Here is a 22,570-nt window from a genome sequence, read left to right on the forward strand (position 1 = left end):
CTGTAGCTGTACTTGGAGCACTCTTGGATTGGTTAGCTCTTGGTCAGCTTCCTTTTCAGTCATATGCATCTATCTCTGGTGAAAGTGGAAAGTCTCAGAACACCTATGAGGAATAGAGAGAAAAAACTGGGAAATAAGGTGGATCATCAGTGAAAAGATGGACATTATGAAACAACCCTCCTCACTTGCTGCCTGTAAGCTAGCAGCCTGTTTGGCATTAAAGAGTCTGCTGTACAAAGTCAGTCTCTAGGATTCCTTTGTTAAGACAGGGATAACTTTCTGCTGTGGTGAGTAATTAGTTTTAATCATGGCACATTGTGTGAAGTGTCTCAGGAAATGGAGGTGTACAGATTAAATTGCTCAGAGTAAAATGAGAGGCTTTCCTTAGGACTGTTTAACTGAAAGAGATGCACATACAAAACTTGATAAAATCAGAAAAAGAAAAGTAAAGCAAGTTATTCAAGTCAGGGCCTCTTGTAGTTGGACATCTCCTGTTCTGCCAGGCTGCCTCTGTAATCTGCCCATGCATCAATATCCTTGTAACAGTCTAGTTCTGATTCTGAATCTTCTGTCTTCTGTTCATTTAAGATATAGCATCTAACCTTAATTACATTTTTATATGTTGTTAATAATGTGTTGTACTTTACATAGTAATATTTTCTCAGCCTCAGTGTTTATGTTCCCTAAATCAGTTTTTAAAGGCCATAACTGAAGTGGATTGTTAATGGTGTGTTCTTTGTCAGCCCAGACTCAGGAGAAAAATCAAGCCCTAGTAAAGAGGTTTTACTTCAATGCCAAGAGGCTGGATACAGCCACTGCCAGCTTTGAAGCCACTTTGTTTTAAGTCTGATTCAGTAAAGCCCTTAATCGTAAGACTTGCATTAAACCCAAAGAGGTCATCAGGTTGACTGCAGCATGGCTGCTGATCAGCTGCTTAAGTATGTTGCTGAATCAAAGTTTTCACACTGAATCCTGAATTCTTATTGGAAGGGACACTTATAGAGCACAGTAGTATTCTGTCTGAGAAGCAATGGCAGGAGTACGGTCCAGAATGGAGACTTTTCTAATCATTCTTCTGACATGGCATGAGTAAAGTTGATGCTACCATAAATACAGATGAACAAGTAGCTATATTGCATTCGTGGGTTTCTTTGATTTAATTGGTGACAAGGAGCCTAGGGGCTGGTGGGGAAACGGGAAGGGAAATGAAGAGTCCTGGTGTTAAAACTGATTTTTCACACATAGAGCTCAGATGTCAGGCAGCCTAGGGGTGTAATTGTTTATAAACCTGCTCAGTGTAGGACTCTGGGCTGAATTCTTGTGAAACCATTAGCTATCAGCTATGCACAGGGCTTATTAAGCCTATGGAAGGGGCTTCATGTTTTACCAAATCCAGGATTCATATGGTAGATTGACTAGCTGGCATTTAGCAATCTGTGTTGCCAAGGTCAGTTGAAAGAAATTAATGCCTCATACCTTCCTCCACCTCAGTTGAATGTCTTGTACTGGACTGAACAGAGCATTTAGCAGAAAAATACCAGTGTACTTTGAGATCATTGATGCGTTGGTGTTCTCAGAGCCATCCATCGTTCAATACCATCTCCATTTGCAATGACTGTTTGACCCCCAGTCATCTCTGGGAGAGGTATACCTGTAAAACACTTTCAGTTCTCATCTTACAGCATAATCATGTTTCTGTGGGGGAGATGGGTTTCTGGTTTGGCTTTTACCTTAAGGAAAATTCAGTTCCACAATGACTAAAATGGCTGGATACTAGCTGTCCTTTGACACAATTACATCCAAAATATTCAGAGCTGAAAGTGTTATGTAAAAGCAGTCCTGTTAAGCTGTGTGCTTGGTGTTTACTGTTGGTGTTGATGTCACCTCCTTTTTCCATCCCCAAGAAGAAGAACCAGTAAAGAGTCTGATGGCTGTGGAAGCGAAACCTGCTGCTCTTCCAGGGAAGCAATTGGGGAAAGAGCATGGGCCCACTGAGCCTTCGGACCAGACAAAAGGCCTCTGTAAGGGTCAGTCGGATTCTGGTTTGGAGGCCAAAGTGTGTCATGAAGACAAAGTGCCAAGTGTGGCATCCAGCAGGGAGAGTGTAACTGTTGTGGCGGAAATACTCCTAAAAGACACATCCCCTTCCTCAGCTGAGGAAGGTGTGTCCTCCTTAGGTTTGCATGTGTTTGCTGCCAGTGAATCCTTCAGCTTTCTCCAGTGCTTTCCAAGGCTGCTTCATTTCCTGTTCTTCCCATTTATGACTGCTCTTGTTATTATGCTTGAAGAGTGTGTAGCAGATAATATGATTGCATAGGTGTCGTATGACAACATGGTTTCCCACCACTGCGGCTGATTCCTGATTTTTTACTTTGCCATGACAAAATGTGCTTTGCAGCTAAGCTGATTCCTCTGCCTAAGCCTTTTTCCCCCATCTCAGATGTGTTTGCCAGTCACATTGCTAATCTATGTACATTTTTTTCTTTTTGGTGCAGAGATTCATCTGCTTTTCTTTCAAAAAGTAGATTTATTGACTTTGATTATGACATAAAGAGGCTTAAACTCTAGAAATGTTTTCATTTGCAGTCTGCAGGTTTTTTGTTTGGTTTTGGGTTTTTGTGTGTGTGCTTCAGTGCATTCTGGTTTAGCTTCCCTAAAGCTATTGCTTTTTATGTCATATCCTTGCCATTCATCGAAGCCTACCCTTCCTCTCCTCAGTCATTGACAGAACTCTGATTTTTTGTGTCTTACCTTATCACAAATTTTTAACCCTGCTGGAATGACCTTCTTTGGCAAAACCTCCATCACTTCCACTGGGATGTTTGCCTTCATAGTGAAGCAATTCAGTAGCTTGGGGTCGTAGGGTGAAGTTCTGATCTGCTCACTCAGCAAAATATTTACTGAAGTCATATTTCAGTATGTAAGAACTAGGCTATTTTTTAATGGTATTTCTCTGCAGCCAGCGCAACAGAGTGTAAAGACACACTGTGTGGAGTAGTAATGTACCCATTCACTACCTGGCTAAGAAATGCTGCATTTGGGAGGCTGGTGTTCTGGCTGGCCCAGCTAAAGAATATTAAATTCTCTTGGCAGTGAGACTATGTTTTGATGTCATTGGTATTGTTCATTTGCACTACAGTAAGAGGCACAGTAGGATACATAAAGAAAGCCAGTATCTAGCTATTTAATTCCTGTGAAACAAGACTAACATGGGCTCACTGGCCATATTTTTATACTTCATGGGACTGTCAAATGTACCAAATGTAAAAATATAAAGGAGCAAAATTACTGTAGCAGACCTCTGTTTTTTCTACCTGTAGAGTTTTGAATGGCAGTTGCCATTTTGATTAAATGTTAATGTATGGAAATATTTAAAGAATGTCCAATGCTTTGGTATTAATTGGTCTAAAAAATTTTGATTCATCAAAGTAAAAAGGTGGCTCTGCAGACTTGAAATCAGAGACAAAGAGATTCAGAGTCAGCCCAATGCTTGCTGTAACAAGCTTTGGAAAACCACTCATAAAACTTTTTTTACAGATCACACTGCAGAAAGTTCTGCCACATTTTGCAGTGTCTGGCTTCATATTTTCCATGATAGGAAGATTTCTGTAGGACGGAAATCATTATTTTCCATAAGACATTAAAAAAACCCCAAGCTATTAATGATAACAGAATGCAGATAAAATAAACCCCAACAACTAGATGTTATTCCCTAAAAATATAGTGGCAGACAATAAGAGCAGCATTTTTTGTTTCAAATTAATTTAATTAGGGCCTGACGTACAGTCATTGAAACAAGCCATGTATTCGTTGACTTCAGCTAGAGCTGAAAATAGCTGTCCATTTTGAAGACTAGACCTCCAAGATCTGGGACTATTAAAAGCTCAGTTGCTGATTTGCACATACAGGTTTCATGACAGCAGTGAGATTTTTGTCATTTGCCAAAGACTGAATGTCAAAAATCGGTAGGATTAAATCCCCAGCCTCTTCTGACACTTGTAAACCCTTTTGTGTGCAATATTTATTTGTCTTAGGCTACATGTAGAAGAAAAATGTAAAAAGGATATAAAAATGTATAACTGTGTATGTTTTAAATGTCAGCACCATACAAAGATACCATTGATTGGACTTAATTAATCTTGCAGACTTGACTACTGCAAATCTAACATAAGCTACAAGAGTCCAACAAAGCATACCAGGGAAGTGAGGATTACTTGTGGTTTTGCTGTTGTGTACAAACCATGAAATGAAGAAATCACATGAAATCATCTCATTTCAGTGGTCACATATTTATATGTGTTCAACTCACATTTTCACTATAAAACCTCATATATTGAAAGGAAACTAGGATTTTACACTTTAAAACAGATTTCTAAGTGGATGGCCTTGCTGCATGTTTGCATCTTTCTCCCTTTGCTTTCCATCATTCATACCAAGATGTTGTTTGTTGTAAGCCACATGACTGCCTGCCTGTAAGTGCTTTAAATAATCTTGTTATAAAACCCAAACAAACTACTTCAGATTTACTTGCAGCCACGAAGATGGAATTCCGTGTCCAGGAGGGCGCACGCCCTTTCGCAGCAGAACCATTAGACACAAAGCAACATGAATCTGGGAAAGACAGTAAGACTGGTGAGAAACCTAAATACGATGCCTTAGTTCCACAGCCATCAAAAACAGAGGCTATAGAGAAAAAGGATTCACAGAGCAAAGACACCGAAAAAATGCCTTCACCTCTATCAGAACAGATCTTGGAAACCGATTCACAAAAGAAAGGGGAAGCCAGTTTTGCAGAACCTGGTGCCAAGCCTCCTGCTTCTCAAGAACAAAAGGACTTGTCATTTGAACTGCCTAAAGGGAGCAAAACAGAAGAAAGGACTGCAGATATGCCTCCACCATCCAGCCAAGCTATGTCTATGACATTTAAAGATGATCTTAAAGATGTCCGAGATCGTCCCATCAGCCATGGTGAAAGTTCTCTATTGCTATCAGAATTCAAGGCAGAAGGAGTCAAAAGTGAACTTCCTTCAGGTCTGTCTCCTGCTGTCCCCCAGGAGCTTCCACTTGAAGACAATTCCAAAACAAAACAAGAACCCACAGACCAACTGTTTGCCAAAGATCTCACTAAAGACAGGACGCTAGCTCTGCAGGAAGTCTCAGCAGTAACTGTAGATGGCCTGAAAACGCCAAGCACCCAGAAAATCCCTGCATGGGGGGAGGAAAAGGACATGACCAAGGATGAGAGTGATGAAGAAGAAAGGTATGACTTCTATGATAAAGGGGATGCTCAAGCATTAGATGGTGGTAAACTGACCACAGAACCTGAAATTAAGGCACTTTTCCTAGACAAAGCAGACTTTCAAAAGGCTGGTGAAGCTAAAAAGTCACCTGATATTTTCACAGCAGAAAAAGAAATGGACCAAAGTGGACTCCCAGCAACAGTAGACATGAAAAAGGAAGCGCAGCCAAGCACACAGGTACTTCCAGCCAAGTTAGGCCATGAACTGACCCTTGAGAAAACAGTAGAGCACCCTGATAGCACTCAGCTATCCAGAGTAACAGAGAGAGCCCCTGAGGCACCAAGTTTAACCACTGACAAGACTCTTACTATGGAAGCTTCTCAAGAGAAAGATGTTAAAAAAGATAAGACAAGTGTTTCAGCTCCTCAAACCAAAGAAGAGGAGGATCGATCAGGAATGTCAAAGTACTTTGAAACCTCTGCTTTGAAAGAGGAAGCCTTCAAAGCAGATGCTCTGAAACAAGGCAGTGATTACTATGAGCTAAGTGACACCAAAGAGAGTGTCTATGAGCCTTATCAGACAGATCGTCTAATACCTGAAGACAAAGAAGAAGAGGAGGAAGAACTGCAGACAGAATTGGATCAGCAGCAGAGTGCACCTGCTCATGAAATAGGGTACAGTACCCTGGCTCAGAGCTTTACACCAGACAAGTCAGAAGAGCCGAATTCCCCAACAGAACGAATGTTCACAATTGACCCCAAAGTCTATGGGGATAAGAGAGAACTCCACAGTAAAAATAAAGATGACCTAACTCTGAGTAGGAGCCTGGGACTTGGGGGCAGATCCGCAATTGAACAGAGAAGTATGTCTATTAACTTGCCCATGTCCTGCCTGGATTCCATAGCTTTAGGATTTAGCTTTGGTCGTGCACATGATCTTTCTCCCCTTGCTTCAGATATTCTAACTAACACTAGTGGCAGTATGGATGAAGGTGATGACTACTTGCCAGCAACCACACCAGCACTGGAGAAGGCTCCCTGTTTCCCTATTGATAGTAGAGAGGAAGATGAACATATTGAAGAAGAAAAAGCAATGGCAGAAGAAAAAGTCCAGCCTGAGACTGTGGCCGAATCACCTTTCCTGGCCAAAGATTATTACAAAAATGGGGCTGTCCTAGCTCCTGACCTGCCTGAAATGTTAGACTTAGCAGGGACAAGATCTAGGTTAGCCTCTGTGAGTGCAGATGCTGAGGTGGCACAGAAGAAATCAGTTTCTTCTGACACTATTGTAGAAGACAGCAGCACAGCCCTGCCCCCTGTGACAGATGAAAACCATGTGACTCTCAAAGCTGAAAGTCAGCTAGAAGACTTGGGCTACTGTGTTTTTAATAAGTACACAGTCCCACTCCCTTCTCCAGTTCAGGACAGTGAGAATTTGACGAGTGAAACCTGTCCGTTTTATGAAGGCACAGATGAGAAACTGAGACGCGGCGTAGCTCCTGACCTGTCTTTGATAGAAGTGAAGCTGGCAGCAGCTGAAAAATCCAAAGAATTCCTCAGTGAAAAAGACTTAGGTCAGCATGCCACTGGTGAGTCTGTTCTGGCAAGGGACTTTGAGCAGGAAAAAAGAGATAAGCTGGATACTGTGCTAGAAAAAAATGAAGATCATCTTGACTCTAGAGAGGTCTGTCTCATTAAAGGTGCAGAGCCGGAGAAGACAAGACCTGAGGCAATCTTAGAAATGAAAGAGGAAAGTGTGGCTGATAAAGTTCATGTAACTGGCGATACCATGTATGACAGAATATCAGCTTCCGAGACAGCAGTAGAAAAAGGTGCTGTTTTTTCATCAATAGAGAAGGAGGAGAAGACTCTTTGTGTTGTTCCTGAGTTAGCTGAGGTAGAAGCTCCAATTAAACCGGATTACAATGCTATAAAGCATGATATGGAAGTGGCTGCAATGAGAGCTGACCAAGAATATCAGAGTCAGTTAGAAGCTAAGATTAGCGAGGTTACTTCTCTCCTGTCAGGGAAGGACAAAGCCTCTGTTAAAAGAGCAGAGCCTGAACCCAAAGATACTCAACAGAAAGATCAGACCATCTTGTCCAGAGAAGCAAAGGATGCAGATGTACTTTCCAAGATCGAGCCTAGTTACGTGAAGGACAGCAGCAAACTGTCAGAAACAGAAATTAAAGAAAAAGTAACTAAGCCCGATCTGGTACATCAAGAGGCAGTTGATAAAGAAGAGTCTTATGAATCTAGTGGAGAGCATGACCAAGGCCAAGAAAGTTTGAATGGAGAATCCTTGAAACCAGAGGATATCAAAGCAGAACCTGCAAAGCGTCCTGTGTCTGATGAAGAGCTGCCTGCACAGTTACCAGCAAAGGAGCCTTCTATGGAGCTCCTCCTTCCAAAAGCTGAGCCTCTCCAGGAAGAGCCTGCTGAGATTCAGATGGAGAGTATACCACAGCCTGCAGAAGGAACTGAAAAGACTCCTGATACAGCTGTGAAACCTATGGAAGTCCAAAATCTGCTGCCATGTGAAGTGACAGCTGGGGCCTCAAAAGAGGAAGAACATGAGGAAGAAGAGGTAGGGCTAGAAGAAATCAAAGAAGATAAACAGCATCTCATATCAGAAATGCCCTCAGAAACAGACTTTGGGAAACCTACTACTGAAGAAATGCTAGCCAAGGGCAGCCCAGAAGCACTGCCTGAACTGAAGGGCATTATTGAATCAGTGGTGACAGTAGAGGATGACTTTATCACAGTGGTCCAGACAACAGTTGATGAGGGTGAATCTGCTTCTCACAGTGTGCGCTTTGCTGCTACTCAGCAGGAAGACATTGAAACAGGGGACTCCCAGGCTGAAGAGGAGCTGGAGGTTGAGGAAATGGCAGACATTCAAGTTGAGCCCAAGGAGGGCTCCCCAGAAGCTCCTGCTTCACCCCAGAGAGAAGAAATCCTACTCACTGACTACAAGACAGAGACGTGTGATGATTACAAAGATGAAACAACAATCGATGAATCCGTCATGGACACAGACAGTCTCTGGGCAGATACTCAAGGTGTGCATTATCCTTTCTGTTTTGTCTGTTAAATACTTTTGCTTTCAAATCATAATGATCAAAGAGCAAGATTATTATAGTTATAACAGTAATCTCAGCATGTTTCAGAAAAATGGTAAAACAGTCTGCCTTTTTCTATTAATGCCTACTCTGTCTTCAACTATTTTTCCCTGCTCCACCTCAGTATTGTTAACATTTTTTACTAATCTTTTGTTTGTTGTTATAATTTCCTCTGATCCTACAGATGATGATAGGAGCATCATGACTGAACAGTTAGAGACTGTTCCTAAAGAGGAGAAGGCAGAGAGAGAATTGCGAAGATCATCTCTCGATAAGCATAAAAAAGAGAAACCTTTTAAAACTGGGAGAGGCAGGATTTCTACTCCTGAAAGGAAAATAGCTAAAAAGGAACCTAGCACACTCTCCAGAGATGAAGTGAGAAGGAAAAAAGGTTCATTTAACACTCCCTATTACAATATATATATTTTTATTTATTTACTTTTTTACTGTTGTACAGTACTATCTGGTTAGTCTGTTGTAGATGATGTGCACCGTAACCGTATTAGCGGTGGTGCTTTCTCATGAGATAGTGTACAACTCTTATGAAAAGCCAATGTGCAAGGCTCACTGCTCCACCGGCCCCATTTCACTGTAGGCATCCCCACTGACCACTGGGTGGCACACCTGACATTAATGCACCAGTGGTCCCCCCTTTTCCTACTTAGGCTTTGTTCACCCTGGTAGAAGCGATGCGTTGGGTTGAAGTGGTGGAGCAGTGGGCCTGCTGCTTGATGTATTGTCATGAAATTGTTTGCTGGGTTCTTTTCCTGATTCTATGTTTTTGTGTTTTTTGTCCATAGCAGTGTATAAGAAAGCTGAACTTGCTAAAAAAACTGAGGTTCAGACCCACTCTCCTTCCAGGAAAATCATTTTAAAACCTGCTATCAAATATACTAGACCAACTCATCTCTCCTGTGTTAAACGGAAGCAGACAGGTGACTGCGTTCTGTTCAGTTATGCAATGTGGCTGGCAAACATAGACATTTTTCTTTTTGTAACTCTCATGGCTATAGCAGCTTCTCTGTTTTTTATTTCTTCCTCCAAGAATATCAGTCTTCACAAATAGTATTGCTTCTTTTTTTTTTTTTTTTTTGTGGCTTGTATCATTTTTCTTCTTTCTTTCCTGGTTTTGGTTTATTTCTTTACTGGAGGCCATGATCATGTATGCTTGTCATTGCTTGGACCTCCAAGTGCTGTGGTTGTAACTTGGCATCGTGCTTATAGTGTGGTGTTGTAGGAATCCCTACTCATCATTTTGGTTTTTTTGTTCTTTTTTTTTAATTATGCCTTTTTTTTTTTCTGGTGGGAAAATGTTGACAGCTTCAACCATGGGATGCATTTCCATTACTTTGCTTTTTTACTCTCATGCATAATAAGAAGTGTTTCAGAGTTATATTTTGTTAATTGATGATATCTATATTGACACTTCCCAATCTGTCACTGATGTTTCTGCTGTACAGTCAAAATCCACAGGGAGAATCCAGCCACACGCAGCGTGAAGCTGAGAGAGAAGAAATCTGGGCTCACACTACGAATGCATTCCAAGCACAAATCTTAATATTTGGTAGAGGAAGATGAAAGGATGAAACAAATGATTCCTGTTCCAGCTTGATAGGTGTATCATTATTTAGCAAACCAAAAAGAATATTTTCAGCACTTTCATCATATTATTCATTTTTACTGTGAGTTCAGGGTGGAAAGATGAACATCTTTACTTTGTTGGTGATCTTAAAACAAAGAAATTGTTAAAAGAGGTGAGGTTTTCTGTCATGTAACACAGCCGCATGCTGCAGTGCAGTTATTCAAGAGTGTAACCAGGGCTACTAAGAGAAGAACCATGCACAGCAATGTAGAACTACATGAGCCTCTTCTCATAGCTTAGAAATGAAGAACAGGATTACCCATCCTATAGTTACACAGTGCAGTACCAAAAGTGTCCTTCCTAAGAAGTCACTCCTATTCAGTTTTGTACCAGTGAGTCTCTCCTGTTCCAAATTCAGATCAGTCTCAAGATACTTATACAAGGGTACCTTTAATGTCATGCCTCAACTGTATGAAGTTTGTACTGTCTGCTGATTGTATTCCATTAGGAAAACAGAACTAAATATTCAGTCCCATCGCCTTGCTCCTCTGGGGGAATCTGGTCCTTTTACTTCCTCTTGCTTCCCCCATGAGAAATGAAGCCTGGGAATGAAAGGCTGATCCAGACCCTTCTGTGCTGCTGTGATGACTCCTCCTCAGTTTGCAGTCTCTAGGCTGTCCTAACTTGCACCTGGACCAGAGTACCAAGGAGAGAGGAATCTTTAAAAAGCATTAGAACAACTCCTGTAACTCCCTTTTACAGTTTGCTGAAGGACAGCTTGATCAGCTCAGAAGTTATGACCTATAATTCACATATTCTTTCAAAAGACCCAAGGAGTTCAGTAAGCTGTGGAAATGGGAGGAGGGGGGAAGCGTTGGCTCTGTAGTGTTCCCACCTTTGCCTACCCTTCTGCAGCCATGTGGTTGGTGCTGTCTTGCCTTCACTTTACGAATAACTCCTCTGAACTCTTCTGGCCCATAGTGTCCTGCAGAGGCCTGAGTCACACCAGTAGACTTGCATAAGGAATCTGCCTGGTGCCTTAAACGTGTGCTGCCTGGCAACTGTCAGAGCTGCTTTTCTCTCACTCCAGTACATAGTGCAGCAGATATTTTAGTCAAAATGAAGAATGTAATAGAAAAATGAATTCCTGGTACATTTAAATACTGAGATAGAAAGCAACCAACAAATGATGGAGCCAGATTGATCATAAAATCTTCAGTAATGAGGGCTGAACTTTGAGGCTTGGGCTCTAAAGCAGGAGAGCTTGAACTGCACCACAATGTGAACAATGTGAAAAATATCTCGTGTTTCACTATTCTTTTTAAGAGACTCACCTGGGCCATTTGAAAAAGAAACTTCATGGGCACCTCTGAGGAAAGGCTTGTAAAAGTCTTTGCCTTGGCTGGTGTAGGTTCATGAATGAAACCCCAGTTTTGACTGGTGTTTTGTTAGTGGCTGTAAGATGCCACTGTAGTTGTGCCATCAGAGGGGTGTTTACAGTGGCAAGACTCAGACCATTACCTGGCTATGAGTAGGAGTTACTAAGTGATACACTTCTGTTCCTTGTCTTCAATTCTGGGGTTACCCCCTGAGGTAGAACACGTTTGTTGTGTATTTAAACTGGCAGCAGTGCCTTTAGAGATGTTTTGTTCAGATGGAGAAGTTGTGGTGCTCTCAAGGTAAGTCCACACAAGCAGCACAGCTAGTCTTTCCACTTCATGGTGGTGGCTGGTTAGGGCTCCATGCCAAGAGAAGGAGGAAGGATGCTATTTGTGATTATTTAGAAGAGATGCAAACCAGAACAAACCCAGCAGTAACAGATGCGGTAAAATGTGATGCAGGAGGACTGTGCTGTACTCATCCCTCTTATGAATCCAGAACTGAAGTACACAGTTACATTCTTTTCCTCCTCAAAAGCTTTCTCCCCTACTTCTTCAATTTATTAAATAAGTATTTTATTAAGATGGCAGAACTAGAGTGGGAAGTGTTGCAGAAAACCAATGGTCTCCTCACCATGCCTGGGAACTGCACAGGGAAAGGAGAAAATGAATTGGCTCTGTCCTGTATGATGCATTGTGGTTGGGTTACAGTTGGAAGACAGTTGGGTTTACTGTCAGAAGGTTGTCACCTGTGATGACTGTCCTGCCTCTACATTTACTAAGGACATCCTGGCACAGATGCCGAAAGATTTCACTTCTGTTTTTGTGTGGCAGATCACTTCCTGAGCAGCAGTGTTGGGGTGAAACTAATAACCTGCTTTCCAAAAAGCTGCTTTGTTCCAAAACTTTTCATAAGGAGGGAATCCAAGTCAGAGAGCACAGTCTTACCTCAAACTATGTTCTATCAAATAAACAAAACACTAAATTAACATACTTGAAATCACAGATAGAATTTGAATTGCTGAAGTCTGGGGCCTTAATTGACCCATGGCAAACGGACCTTTTTGACGCAACTAGGATGATAATTCAACAGTGCAGCTCTCTCTTCCCATGAGGAGTTTTACCTAACATTTTGAAAACTGGTGATTTTAGGGTCTCTCAACATTTTCATTTGTGGATTACTTAAAAGGAGCCTGATTTTTAGAGGATAGTCCTGAAAATCAGGTTGCAAAGGCATCTGTGCCTTCATAACCAAAGCTTCTTGTACTTGTCAGTTATTTCTTGAACATTTTACTGTATTTTCTAGACTTCAAGAAACATGGATACAAAACTTTGAAATGTGCAGACTACCATTTTATCTCGAGTATAGGACATGTTTAAGGCAGGTACATTTCTGTATACAGTTCACTGAAAGTAATTCACAAAGTACTTGATTTGCACAGTAGTTCCAAGGCATTTAATTGTTCTAACAAGTGTATTAAGCTTATTATTATTGTTTTTAACTCTCAAGTCTTTCTTTGGGTCTCTCAGCAGCAGGTGGTGAAACAAACCAGGCTCCTGGTGTATTTAAACAAGCAAAGGAAAAACTCTCAGTGAGTAAAATCATCATTCATCTTTATAATCTCCTTTGTCCTTATTTCAGATCTTTTTGTGTTAATTCAGTAATTGTGTGTTCCATTTAAAACGTGTGTTCCATTTAAAACTTGTGTTCCAGTTAGAATTTGTTTGCCATATTCATTATTCATTTAAAAGAGTAATTAAAACCACCTTTCCTGAATAACCTGAATTACAGTTCCAAGTGGTAGGTGATGACAGTTTGCAGATTCATAGGGGCACACAGGCTGCACACAGTTGTCATCCTGGGATGAACTGTGTACCTTGGCCCTTTCTGCAGCATCCGATTCATACAGCCACCTTGCTCAGTTGCTACATAGGCAGAAATCCTCCCCCAGGACTCACTGGGTGTATGATGCACCGCTTCATAGCCATACATTCTGCAGAGCTCTTGCCTGTACTGGCCGGTAGCATTTTATATGCAATTAAATGCTTTTTGAATGGCCGTCTCCTGGACTGCTGATTTCTGCTGGTGATTCAACCTAACAGTTACGTGTCCTGCCTTAAGCTGCTCTTCAGCCTGTTCTGCTCCCTCTGTCTGGCTTTCTTCTGTTGTTTCCTTCAGTAAATACTGCAGTGTTCAAACTCTGTTCCCACGCTGAACCTACACTCCTCCTCCTGTCCCATCACTCCAAAATCCCCAAGAAACCAACCTCCTTTCCCTGTGCCCTATGCAACTGGTTTTTACATGGCACTGACACATGCTAATACACATCCATAGCACTGACAGCACTGTGCTATTGTTAGCCAGCATTAACAATTAAATAGTTCCTTAGGATCCCTCTAAATTTCCTCATGTATTCCATGGATGATTTATTTCAACCAGATAGTCAATTCTCTGAGGAACAAAAAGATCAGCCTCATAAAGTGCTACACATAGTTTATGACTCATAAAAAGTTTTTAATGATGATAGCAGCATAACTGATTGGAGGCTTTGGAGGAGGCTGTGAAATTTAGACCTGGATTCAGCCATGGATTCTGGGATTTCATGTGGGTTTTCAGGTCTGACTCATTTCAGCTCGTAACTGGGAAAATTGCTAGAGGTTCTTTACTAGTACAGTAAGAAATACCTAGACAGGTTTCTGGTCTGAGTCAACAGTATGGTTTATTACTGTCTTTTCTTAAGGGATGATCAATTCACAAAAGAAGTCAATACCAGCCCATTTTCAGAGTCATCTGTGTTCATGGAGTACCCCAAGTATAAGTTGCAAGATCGTTCTCTGAAATTATCTGCTTGCTACAGATTATCTGCTGTCCCCTTAACTTACAGAAAAGATCAGCTATAGCGATGTTCCCTGCTTACTTTCTCTTCCTCTTGCTTTGCTTCTCTGATTGCTACAGTTACACAACCCTTAGACATTTTCTATTCTGTGCCTTGGCTTCACCTCTGCTTTTATAAAGACCTCTCCTTTTTGTTGTATTTCTTCCTGATTTTCAGCTTTTATGGCCTTCAAATGCAGCTTTGTCCTCTCCACTGCTTAAGGCTAGGTCATCCAACCCAGTCAGTTGTGTTACCTATCTTCAAACTACAAGTTTACATATTGCTTTGCAGAACAAGTTCAGAAAGGCTGAGCAGTTCCATCTGCTGGAAGGAGCTGTGTACCTGTGGTAGCGAGATGTTGAGAACATCAGTCATGTTAGGAACACCTCTGAAATAAAGTGAGGTTTCTGCATCCCAACTTGAGCAATTCCCGAGTCTTAGAGTTATATAGATGTGTCCTGTGGACAGCTAGCACTTCCAGCAACATGAATTGTAACAAAGATCAAAGGTAATGCATTGCTAAGAGAGTAAGAACAGTTTTCTGGGTAAAGGACAGGAAGGGATTGAGACATTTGGTTTCTTTACTTGCTCTACCAGCCTTCAGCATGTCACTGAAATCCGTTTGGGCAAGATTCTGCTTCTGTTGCTGATGCTAAGAAGTGACTTGCTTCCTAAATAACACTGAGGGCATCTAGACTGTGATAACCTTCGAGCAGTGTGTTAGCCCAAGATCATGCCTTTTCCCCAGCTGTTCCATTGAAAGATCTCAGTCTCGTCCATCTTTAGCATCCACATTAGATGCACATATTCATGGAGGTCACTGTGTGCAGTTTAAGTGAAGAGGACAAGGTCTGTACATCATGCGTAGGATATTAATCTGTAAAAGCTTTCCAGTCTTGTTAGGGGAAACATTTGCATGACCCACAAGGCAAAAACCACAGAGTGAACATTTGGGCCTAAAACTGTGTGTGCTTCATTATAGCTAAAGTTCAGAAAAACAGGAGAAAGGTGTTTGCAGAATGTCTGCTTCCTGAGGCCACCCAACTCTGCTTCCAGAAATTCAGCATTAGTAACCACCCTAGTAGGTTTGTAAATATGGCCCCAAGTTTCACAAGTGGATGGGACCCATAAATTGAGCTGTGACAAATCAAAGTCTGGAGAAGACTTTGATGTGACAGAAACACACATTGTGCAGTTTCTGTGTAAAATAATTTTTAATGACTTTATTCTGTTTATTCCCAGGTAGTGAAACGAGTATTAACAGAAAGAGGCATAAATATGTTGCAGAAGTCATTCTAGGAATATATTCTTGCTAGTGAAGCACTTCCATCCTTTGAAGTAATTTCTTGCCTTGCTACTTGGTATGGATGATGATAACCAACAGAAGTCATCTCAGCTGTTGAAGGACAGGAATGGTTTATTACACAGTTCTGCAGCTTTTAATTATATTGATGATATCATAGATGACATTGAGCACACCAGCTTCAGATTTCTGTGGGCTGGGTATGCAGCCTAAGCCAGATGCCTGTGAGGGCTGGATAACCCATTCTTTTCTCATTTTCTAATACAGACAACTTGAGAAGTAACTCATACACCTTTTCTGAGCATTGAGAAGGTCTAGGTGACTGACTTTGCTCAAATGCCAGATTTTTCATGGTTAAAGTTCTGTACCAAATCCTGTAATTACAGACCTGTTGGGATCACTCCTGTTTGTATCTTCATGCTAGTGTGAATACAGATTGAATCAGGACTACATTGCCAAGGGGTGCATTAGGGATTTTGTGTGTACACATAAGAAGCAATGCTGTCATGTCCTTTTGCCAGTGTGGGAATACTGCTGTAACTTTGCTTTTAAGATTCCCACGATTTTATTCTTGACTGTAGCCTGGAGGGATATATTTCAAAAGTGCAACTGGGTTTTAAAGGACTAGGATCTCTTGGTGCTCCTGTAGTTGTGCACTTGTTTCTAATGCAGACAACCAGCAGCTGTACCAATGAAATGCCATATATGGCACCAGTTTTGTCCTAGGAAGACAAGACAAATACAGCATCTGAAGAAAAAAAGTACTTCCTAGAATCAGTAACTGTACAGTCCCCGAGGATTTCAGTCCAACAACACAGAACTGAAAGTTGCATGCATGTCAGAACTGCATAGACACCATTACCAGACACAAGGAAAGCATTCATAGCTTGGGTTATGGTGGTGGTTTGTTTTTCTTTTTTTTGCTCCATGTTGCATGTATGTTCTTTTTGTCCAGCTTCATGTTGTGTTTTCTTTTGTTTGTTTTCTCATGACTAGACTGCCTCTTTGTCAAAGATTCCTGCCTCAAAGTCTAGAGCAAAGTCATTGCTCCCACCAAGACCCAGCTCAGCTTGCTCCTTAACTACTAAAAGGGCCACTTTTCTTGATACAGACAGTTGTTATGTACGGCCTTCCTCAGCAGGCCCAAGAGACTGCTTGCCCTACTCAAAATCAGATACTAAGGTAAGGTAGCAGAGTTGGTAGAGAGAGTTAGCTTGGAGATGTATAGATGAACCCCATGGATCACATTCTCTACCTACTGAATCTTGAGTAATTCTCTGCAAAGCTTACATCCAGTGGCACGAGAATTGATTATTAGGCTACAAGAGTTGTGCTACAAAATGGATAAAACCGAAGGAGATTCTCCAGAGGAAACATAAGTGAAATAAATTACAACTAGAAGAACATATCTTCTTTCTATTGATTATATGGATCTGCTTCTGCTGAGAAGTGGCACCCATTTGCATGTGGGTAAGTGGCAAAGAACAGCAGTATTAAAGTGCCCTCCCAGTTTAAAACAATTTAACTTTCAATCAGTTAATATTCCCTGAAAACAAATTCAGTCCCCAGTGTAGGAGGGTACAGTTCTAATCACCAGCAGTAAGGGCAGAAGCCAAGTGCTCTAGGATCCAAGTCTGGTCTATGTATGGGACCATGCTGAAGAAGTTGCAGTTGAAAGAGATGTTCAGCAGTCCATCCTAGCGTCTTCATGTTTACATTTCACTTGTGTTTCACATCTGCTTGATGCTGAGTTGATGACTATCCCCATTGAAAAACTGTTTTCACTCTTTATTTCCATTTTTCTGTGCTAACAGTATGCTTGGTCTGTCTTTTACTGTTTGGCACCATCATCATATTTGTTTATCTGCTTATGCAAGACTGTCTTTGGCCATGTGTCCCATAGATTCAGAAATATTCTAACATACATGTCCACTGCTCTAACCATAGTAAAAGAAGTATGGAAGGAAATAAGACACCAGGATTAATAATCCTGAATTGAAAAAATAAGCTGTAGCTAAAATTTGTTCTCCAAAAGAAAGTGCAAGGTACAGTTGAAGAATGCAAAAAATCACACCTCTGTGGGGTATATTCTGGGCACCAGTACTGCAGTTACTTTGCAGGTAAATTCATGTAAGAATTCCACACCTGAGCTCCAGAGAGTAAATTCTTTAACTTCAACTTGCAGTAAAATAACCCCTTGTTTCTTACTAAGAAACAAATGTGGAATCCATTCATTTAGATCTAAGAGTATCTGTGTTAAGTACATCAGATTACTGGTGTTTTGATGCAGTAAACAAGCACTAGGGAGCTATGCAGAGCATGGGAGCTAGCTGGATCCCAACAGGTTCCTGTGTGAGTGGTAAGTTGGGCCTATAGGATGAGGTTTCCCCTTCTATACAGGTTAAGAGAAATCACAGCCTATTGATCTTTGAGTTTTGAAAACTAAACCTTCCTTTTTTATGTTGCTACTACTAGGATGGAGTAAGCAAGAGTCCTGAAAAGCGTTCCTCTCTACCACGACCTTCCTCTATCCTTCCTGCTCGAAGAGGTGTATCAGGAGACCGAGACAGAGAGGAGAATTCTCTCTCCCTCACAGCTTCTCTCTCTTCAGTACGACGGACCACCCGTATGTTTTTTGCATATTAACCTTCTCCTACTGCTGTGGGTGTCTCCCATCCGTGTTAGATGTGTCATATTGCCATAGCGTCATGTGTCCTTGCCTTTTACACAGGGGGCAGGTCTGGGGTATGCTCTTGGAAATCAAGCCCCACAAACTCATTTTGTCCAGATACCAAGTGCTGAGCAGCATGGGCTTGAAAACAGGGACAGGATGCACCCTTTCTGTCCTCTGCAATGCCCAGACCTAGGACTGCTGTTCAGACTGATTGCTGATACCTGAAAGTGACTTTGCAGGGAGTTCAGAGCTGGGCAGGTGGCTTAAACCACAACAGCAAGATATTTAACACAGGGCATTTACAAAGTAAATTACAAGTAAAAAAATGAGACAAACTTGAAGTAAGCAACATAAAATATTCTGATGGATCTTGGGAAAGGGAAACTGGTAGTTATAGTCTTTAATTTGCTGTTTCACAGTGATGATCTCCCTGTGCCATAATACTAGGGTAAACTCTCTGCTGGGAATTGAGATGTTGGCAAGTGGAGTGACTCATGGGAGTAGGTTAGGATAGTAAAACAGCAAGGTCCTTTTAGGAGGACTAATCTTATCAAATCACAAACCAGAAGAAATCACAGAACAAAGAGAATTTTATCAAATACCCCAGAACTTTTAGTTAGATGTGCATTCAACACAGGCCTCAGAACCTGGATATAGCTCCCTGCTTTCCAATAGGAATTCCTCTGGTTTCTCTCTTTAGAAACCAATCTTTTATAAGAGAGCTACAGGGAAATAGATGATTAAATTCTACAGAAAATGTGCTTTGAAATTCTTGCATGATTCTCCAAGGGTAAAACAGAGACCCTTTGTAAGCAGAGTGACCCCCAGCTGGCATAGCAGCCCATTCTGCTGATGAGGAGTGAGAGGCCATTGAGCATTTGCCAATGTGGTGAAGGGCTGAGGAATGAAAAATAAATATACCAAAGCTGCAGGGAGCTGGGGAACAAAATAATACTCCCTTTCTGTCTCAGCTGGTATGGTGAGAAGGTTGGGTTTAGGTTTAGGGTTGGTTTGGAAATAAACCCTTCAGGGAAACTGGAAGTGAGAGGAGTATGCTCTATCTGTCTGATGAGTCATGTAAACCAAAGAGTTTCTCCTGGACCCCAGGGGCAGCAGTGCCTTGGGTTTGGTCCCTCACTGTTACTTAAACAGAATGATTGACAAATACTTCAGATAAGTTTTTTTATTAGCCCCACTGGATGCTCTAGAGAGGCCCATTGGATTTATAACTCCTGAACATTTCAAAGGTGAAAATGTACATGCACCTATCCAGCACTGGGGTTTCCAGGCTTTGAGGGTTGGTTTGGTCTTTCTCTCTCTGAGTATTCTCAGTGGAGCTTTACTTAAAGCAGCATATGGAAGTACCTCAGCTTGTTTATTTGTGTTTGAGAGTTACGAGCAGAGCTGGCTGCAGAAAACACAGTGCCAATACTAAACTGTTCTTGTGCTCAGTGAGGATGACTGGCAATGCCACAAGCACTGAGTGGAGCTGCTATAAAACATTACAATGTTTATTTATTTCTAACTCACATGCAGATGTAACTAGAATGTGACTTTTCAGCTAGGTTGACTTCTCTAATTGCTTTCTTTCACTGCACTAGTGAAAAATAGCAATTGAATGTGAGGGACATCTGCCTATCCACACAACAGAGCTATGACTTGTTCATTAGCTGAATGCTGACCCAGGGAACAGCTGCAGACACTGGATAACCAGCAGTGGTATGTGACTAGCAGCTGCCAGGCACTTAGAGCCTTTAGTTTCAGTATTACGATCAGAATTTTTCCCACTCTCTAGTTCAATGCTCAAATCCATTGAAATTGGTGACAGCATTCTTACTGGCTAGTCAGGTTGTCAGATTGAGTCCCTCAATGTCAGGTTAGATTCCAAGGGTGCTTCTCGTCCTTTACCCAAAATGGAAATCAGTGTGGTATTGTGCCTCATTTAGTGAGCTTTGTGGGAAGCATGGCTGTGTTACAAAACAGGGAACTCAGTCACCATATGGGGAGTTAACCAGCTCAACCATACATGACAAGGTAACTCCTGACAGGTTGATGGGCAAAGTAAGACACAGAGATAGACATCCAGTGTGCCATTCTACCATCTTAGAACTGTATCTCTCCTGGCACACAGGGATGCAGCACTGGGAGGAGCATAGGGAAGAAGAGCTGTATTTCTGTGGGTCTAATGCTAGTTTTTGTCCTGGATGTAGGATCAGAGCCAATTCGTAGCAGAACAGGAAAAAGTGGAACTTCGACTCCCACTACTCCGGGCTCCACTGCCATCACTCCAGGGACACCACCAAGCTATGCCTCCCGTACCCCAGGCACTCCAGGGACACCCAGCTACTCCAGGACCCCACACACTCCTGGCACCCCCAAATCTGCCATACTGGTACCTACTGAGAAAAAGGTTGCCATAATTCGCACTCCTCCTAAATCTCCAGCCACTCCAAAGCAGCTACGGGTTATTAATCAGCCTCTACCTGACCTCAAGAACGTCAGGTCCAAAATTGGATCAACAGATAATATCAAATACCAGCCTAAAGGGGGGCAGGTAAGGATTCCACTTTTCATGTTGGGATGGGTGTGGGATGGGATCCATTTGAGTTGCCTTGCAAATGCTGCTTCTGTTGTCCATATGCACTGTTTCAGTGATGATAAAAGGCAGGGGCCAGGACAGTCTTGAGAAAGTATTTTGTCCCCTGAAAACTAATGGTGCCTCACTGAGAGCAGTTGGAAAACTTCAAAGTAAGAGTTTGCACTCCATGCCATAGATAACTTTCAGCCTGAAGTCTCATCAGTTGCTGCTTATCTAGTCTTTATCAGTACCAACAAATGGAAGAGGTTTGTTTTAATTCAAGCAAGTTCAAATTCAACCTAAATAGATGTCATGTCGTGTGCAATCCTACTAACCTTTTCTTGGGTCATTCCGCATTGCATGTGCATTGTGTTGGGTGATGTTAATGGGGGTTGCAGACTCCAACCTGGCAAATCCACCCCAAGTTAAAGATGAAGGGAGGAGACAGATATTAGACTTAACTGTTTTTCTTGCTGCAGGGTTTGAATAAGCAGGAACAGGGCTTAAATTGTATAAACTGGAGAATGAATGTAATATAAGAAAAGATGAATGTGTAATAAGGCAGATAATGTTTTTCTTACTGTCTGAAAGAACAAGAATTCAGGGACACGATGCAATTAAAAAGACATAGTTTCATACCTTGCAGAGTTATGCAGTGAAGCACATTGTCATGAGTATCACTTTTGGCTGAAGACTTAACATGTGTTAAGCAAAGTCGTAAAATCACAGAATGGTTTGGCTTGGAAGGGACCTTAAAGCTCATCCAGTTCCAACCCCCTGCCACAGGCAGGGACACCTTCCACTAGAGCAGGGTGCTCCAAGCCCCATTCCAACCTGGCCTTGAACACTGCCAGGGATGGGGCAGCCACAGCTTCTCTGGGCACCCTGTGCCAGCACCTCAGCACCCTCACAGGGAAGAACTTCTGCCTAAGAGCTCTCCCCTCTGGCAGGTTAAAGCCATTCCCCTTGTCTTGTCCCTACAGGCCCTTTTCCAAAGCCCCTCTCCAGCTTTCCTGTAGCCCCTTTAGGCACTAAAGCTGTTGTAAGGCCTCCCCTTAAGGGGCCTTCTCTTCTCCAGGCTGAAGCAGCCCAACTCTCTCAGCCTGGCTCCATAGCAGAGCTGCTGCAGCCCTCACAGCATCTCCGTGGCCTCCTCTGGATTCACTCCAGCAGCTCCACGTCCCTGTTGTGCTGTTTCCCCAGAGCTGGATCAGGACTGTAGGGTTGGTCTCCCCAGAGTGCAGCAGAGGGAGAATCTCTTCCCTCGACCTGCTCCTCACGCTCTGGGGGTGCAGCACACATTCCAGAAAGCTGGGTTGTACAGTGCTTGCAGATTAGATACTTCTATATATACGTGAGATTTTGAATTCATAGTGGAATATACACAGCAGTGAGGTTTGCCTAATGGTGTCTCAGAAAAAAATATTAAATTGGATCAAATCTTAACATTGCAACCTCCTGCAGGTGTTGCAGGGGAAAAACCCAGGCTCATGTTGTAAACAATAAGGTATCTCTTAGAAGCTGATCCTGTTTTCATGGTAAATTAACACATCCATTGCTTTCCAGGCTTTGGACAGTAGCCAGTTACTCAGATAAAGTCAAGATAATGCCTCAGCAAAGGTTCTTCTGCCTTTCTTTTGACAAGTATCTGTGTAACTATTTTGTGGGGGAGTTCAACACTCATTTGACATATTGCATGGCAGATGGTAGCAGTGCGCAGGGGCTTCAGGAGGCTTGGAACACAAATTCAGCCTGTGCATCTGGATTAGCATTCCTCATAACAAGCCCAGCTGCTGGACCTGCGGCTCAAAACCAGC

General features: G+C 42.1%; 1 protein-coding gene across 37 annotated transcripts in view; it reads left to right on the top strand.

Annotated features, from left to right (window-relative positions):
• The window catches only part of MAP2 (microtubule associated protein 2), a 224,830-nt gene that overhangs the window by 186,308 nt on the left and 15,952 nt on the right, over positions 1-22,570 (top strand). For 7 of the 37 annotated variants that reach the window (XM_057412248.1, XM_057412254.1, XM_057412251.1 and 4 more), the window contains 7 exons: positions 1,905-2,162; positions 4,522-8,301; positions 8,546-8,752; positions 9,162-9,296; positions 12,853-12,914; positions 17,977-18,127; positions 20,386-20,729. In XM_057412248.1, the coding sequence (XP_057268231.1) occupies positions 1,905-2,162; positions 4,522-8,301; positions 8,546-8,752; positions 9,162-9,296; positions 12,853-12,914; positions 17,977-18,127; positions 20,386-20,729 (4,937 nt within the window). The remainder of the gene's footprint in view (positions 1-1,904; positions 2,163-4,521; positions 8,302-8,545; positions 8,753-9,161; positions 9,297-12,852; positions 12,915-17,976; positions 18,128-20,385; positions 20,730-22,570) is intronic. The other 30 variants (XM_057412266.1, XM_057412267.1, XM_057412278.1 and 27 more) reach the window with 14 other exon arrangements.

Source organism: Pezoporus wallicus, unplaced genomic scaffold (assembly GCF_028554395.1).
Source record: "Pezoporus wallicus isolate ANWC-B61680 ecotype Strahan unplaced genomic scaffold, APGP_CSIRO_Pwel_v1 contig_6566, whole genome shotgun sequence".
In the NCBI taxonomy this organism is placed as follows: domain Eukaryota; kingdom Metazoa; phylum Chordata; class Aves; order Psittaciformes; family Psittacidae; genus Pezoporus; species Pezoporus wallicus.